The sequence below is a fragment of the Zeus faber genome (assembly GCF_960531495.2).
Source record: "Zeus faber genome assembly, chromosome: 1".
NCBI classification, from domain to species: Eukaryota; Metazoa; Chordata; class Actinopteri; order Zeiformes; family Zeidae; genus Zeus; species Zeus faber.
Genome location: NC_137193.1, coordinates 46,500,594 through 46,504,347, shown reverse-complemented (window position 1 = coordinate 46,504,347; position 3,754 = coordinate 46,500,594). Strand labels below are relative to the sequence as shown.

General features: G+C 46.4%; 1 protein-coding gene across 1 annotated transcript in view; it reads left to right on the top strand.

Annotated features, from left to right (window-relative positions):
• The window catches only part of trabd2b (TraB domain containing 2B), a gene marked incomplete at its 5' end in the record, with an annotated part of 83,171 nt that extends 79,780 nt beyond the window's left edge, over positions 1-3,391 (top strand). Inside the window, 2 exons of the mRNA XM_080003012.1 lie at positions 1,581-1,862; positions 2,648-3,391. Coding sequence (XP_079859138.1) covers positions 1,581-1,862; positions 2,648-2,906 — 541 coding nt within the window. The 3' untranslated portion in view covers positions 2,907-3,391. The remainder of the gene's footprint in view (positions 1-1,580; positions 1,863-2,647) is intronic.
• Positions 3,392-3,754: the final 363 nt, after the last annotated feature.

Here is a 3,754-nt window from a genome sequence, read left to right as displayed (position 1 = left end):
TGTGTGTGTGTGTGTGTGTGTGTGTGTGTGTGTGTGTGTGTGTGTGTGTGTTTCCCATTCCTTCACGCAGAGCAGCTCTCCTCTCGTTCCATGAGCTGCTTGCTGCACCAAGAGGGGGTCGGTGCGGGGGTCAGGCAGGTTGTGCTCATAAAGCACTAACAACAAGCCACTCAAACCCGGGTGGAAATGGAAAAACAAAGCCCGACGAGGGAAATCTCATTAAAAATCGAAAAAACGTTGACGGTAAAAAACACACACTTCCATCAGAGCCATCGCTTTTTACAAACTTCCCCCGTGCAAATTACAGCTGTAAACGTAGCACTCGCTCTCTCTCTTTCTCTCTCTTTCACTCGCTCGCTCGCCCGCCCGCCCGCCTGGCTGTTTGTGGAGCCGTGGGCCCGTGCCAGGGGTTCTGGTTTAAAAGCTGACAAGTGGACTGACTTATTGCGGTCAGAAAACACATACGTGCGTGTAAACCACACACAAACAGATACACGCGTGCGCGCGCGCACACACACACACACACACACACACACACACACACACACACACACAAAGACCCACTGGCACCTATACATTTTTCAGTTCCCTGATACAAGGTGAAGCGACAGGAGAGGGAAAAACACCGCAAGATGGCTGAATGAGAGGTGTTTATGAAAGCTGTTAGCCTCAGACCCGGAGTGATGTGAACCAATTGGCAGAGTGCTTCCTCAGCCGGGGCGGCGGGGGTGATTATTTGACTGACAGCCAGAGCGGAGCGCGGCTCGAGGTTTTGGCTCCGATGCAGCGCGACCACAGCCTGGAACTATCATCAGTCGGACCCAGCCGTCAAAACCTGCGCTGGCCTCTTTTCAAGCTTCCCAGAGTAGAAATGCAGATTTTTTTGGACCACTTAATTTGTGACAGCCCAGAAGATTAAACTAATTATAAGTCCGCAGCGCTGGTGGGAATTGCCACTGGTGGGAGTGTTGAAACAATATTAACATGATACTTTAGGCCTCAACGCAATAATATTGTGTTTCTTAATGCCTTGTGGTGGGATAAGTGTTATTTGATAGTTTAATATATATAATACCTCACTGCCCTGTTATAAAAAGCTAAAATTCTTTGCCTTAAGGCAATTAAATCAATCTGAATTAAGGAGAAAAAAAGCATCCCGCAATTACAGGAGGAAATGTAATAGTGGACTGATTTTTTTCCCCCAATGTCACTGCACGACAACCTGGGGACCTGTTTAAGTTGAACACAAAATGAGGATGTCCGTGGTAATTGATTCACTTTGATTTCAGCCAAACGTAAAGGCACATACAGAAACATGTGAGGTTATAAGAACGAGGAGGAGAAACTATGAGTAATTATTTTAGGAGAGGAGTGAACTCAGCCTCTGAGGTGGGCATGCAAATGCTGATTGCTCTCTGAGCGGAGCTTGACCACAAGAGGCACTGGGGCATGCTGGGTATTTCTGCCACGAAACCGTTTTACTTGCTGTCCTTAATCCGGACAACAAATTCGATTTGTCGAAAAAGAGTAAACTCAGCATCTTTCTCTGTGTCCCATTCTTGATTTTATTTCCCCTCCAGGGGTGCCGCAGCGTGGGAGGAGCCGACGCCGGAGGGGAGCCCCGAGGCGGGCACGGCATCGCCCACCGCCTGGGGGACGAGTGACCCGGAGGACGAGCTGGAGGAGCTGGAGGAGGAGGACGGACTTCCTGACCTGGGGGACGAGGAGCTGCCCCACATGCTGCTCCCTGACAGCCTGAGCCAGCTCGAGGAGTTTGGACGGCACAAGCGGCCCCGCAAGGCGCACCGCGGGCACGGGAGACCCCGGTTGTTCAGTGACCTGTGGGTCCGCATCGGAGACAGGTAGGAAACCCCACTACAGAGAAAATGACGAGAAAAATACTCTTAGTAAGGACCGGCTGGAAACTATCTCGGTGGAGGAGAGTTCACTTTTTGGCCGTAGTTCAATGCAGCGTGGACTGAGAGCAGGTTGTTTACTTAGTGCGTACAGAATGATGCTCATATTGCAAGATGTTAAAAGGGATGTATGAAACTAAGACGTGATTCAAATAAAATACAATAAAAAAAAATCCAGAGATATGAGATTTCTTTTGCACTTACATTTAAGACAATCAGATGGCTACGTGAGAGCGATCCTAAAATATACAGTACAGGCATTTCTTAATCACACGTTGAAATCAGAACAAGACGTGTCATGGTTCTACAGAAGCGCCTGTGGTGTCTTTGTTTACAGTGGTACCTCAAAAAGTCTTTATCCTTTCAATGACAAAATAAGCTGGGTAATGAAAGAAAAACCTGAGAGTTTACCATCTCTTACTATTGTTTGTAACATACAATGAGGCCTAGTTAGAGAGAGATATCAAGTGCAGGCCCAAAACCAGAGAGGGATATTACTCCACACAATTCTAACAATGTAATATTTATTGAGGCTCGTTTCCTCATCACCTCATAGGGCACTTTAATTACATTACTGAATATGTTTTTATGTTGTTTGCGTGTGTTTTCCGATGGATGTAACAGGGCCTTCCTTCATGAACACATTCTACATTGCGCAGTGTCATTTCGGGAACCATGCACCAAATAAGACGGCGTCAGTTGGTTTCATGTGTGCATCTTGTTTCCGCCAGCACAAGCCCACCGCCCAACGTGCGGATCCTGAACGGATACGTGACGGTGGAGCCTCCATCCATCCACCAGGAGCAGCACAGACGGGAGGAGCTTGACCCCGCAGAGCCACACCCGAGCTCAGCCAACTCCAACCGCCCGAGCCCCGGCCCCGGCTCCGGCTCTGCCTCCAGCTCCGCTCAGTCAGACTCCGCCCACAGAGCGCTCTCAGTGTCCTGTCTACTGGTCTGGTTGTTATCACACATGCCGTTTGCATCCTGACCACATGGTGGCGCTCTCACACAGACCCACTGCACAGATACTGTTTGTCTCAGGAGCAGAGCTGTGGAACAGAGCTGCAAAGAGTTGGAGGAGATGGTGGAGGACACCCTGGAGGAAAGTTGTTAATCCAGATCCGATCATGAGGATCCCTCGAGACGTGGATGTCTTCCGTATCCGTCTCTCAGACCCAGATGCGGGAAGAAGGACGCCTCCCGACCCCGGTGTCTCCAACATGGACAAAAGCCCAAATCAACACCTCAAAAAGTCTTAGAAAACACTTACGCCATAGAAACTGTGAGCCATGAAACGGAGAATGAAAAGATTGTTAAAACACAAAAGTGCTGTTTTAGACTCCAGAAGGAAAAGTCTGAAAACCTCATCAAAGTATTTAGATGGTTTAATGGGTAGTCAAATTGTAATACTGTGTATATATATATATATATTGAAGAAAAAAAAAGGAATTATTAATTATAATAATGATATCAAGATGAGTGTGGGCCGTACTAATAACTTTGTCAGAGCTAACTCTATGCAACAGGGAACACAGTAGGTCTGTGTTGTTTTGGAGGGGTTGGAACACTGTTGCCAATTTATTTTGTTTTGTAAATTGTGCATTCTGTTTATAAAGAAATATTGCATATTTATTATTTCCGAAAAAGAAAGATTATATTTTCTTGCATTTGAAGATAATTGTAAAGTAAACATTTCAATAACTTGATATGAGTTCTATTCTGATCTTTTTGTGAATTAAAAAAAAAAAAAAAAAAAGACAAAAGTCACTTAATTCTCATCAATTCACAATCCACATTAGCTGCTTTGTCTCGTCCAAAAAAGACTCAATGGACGGA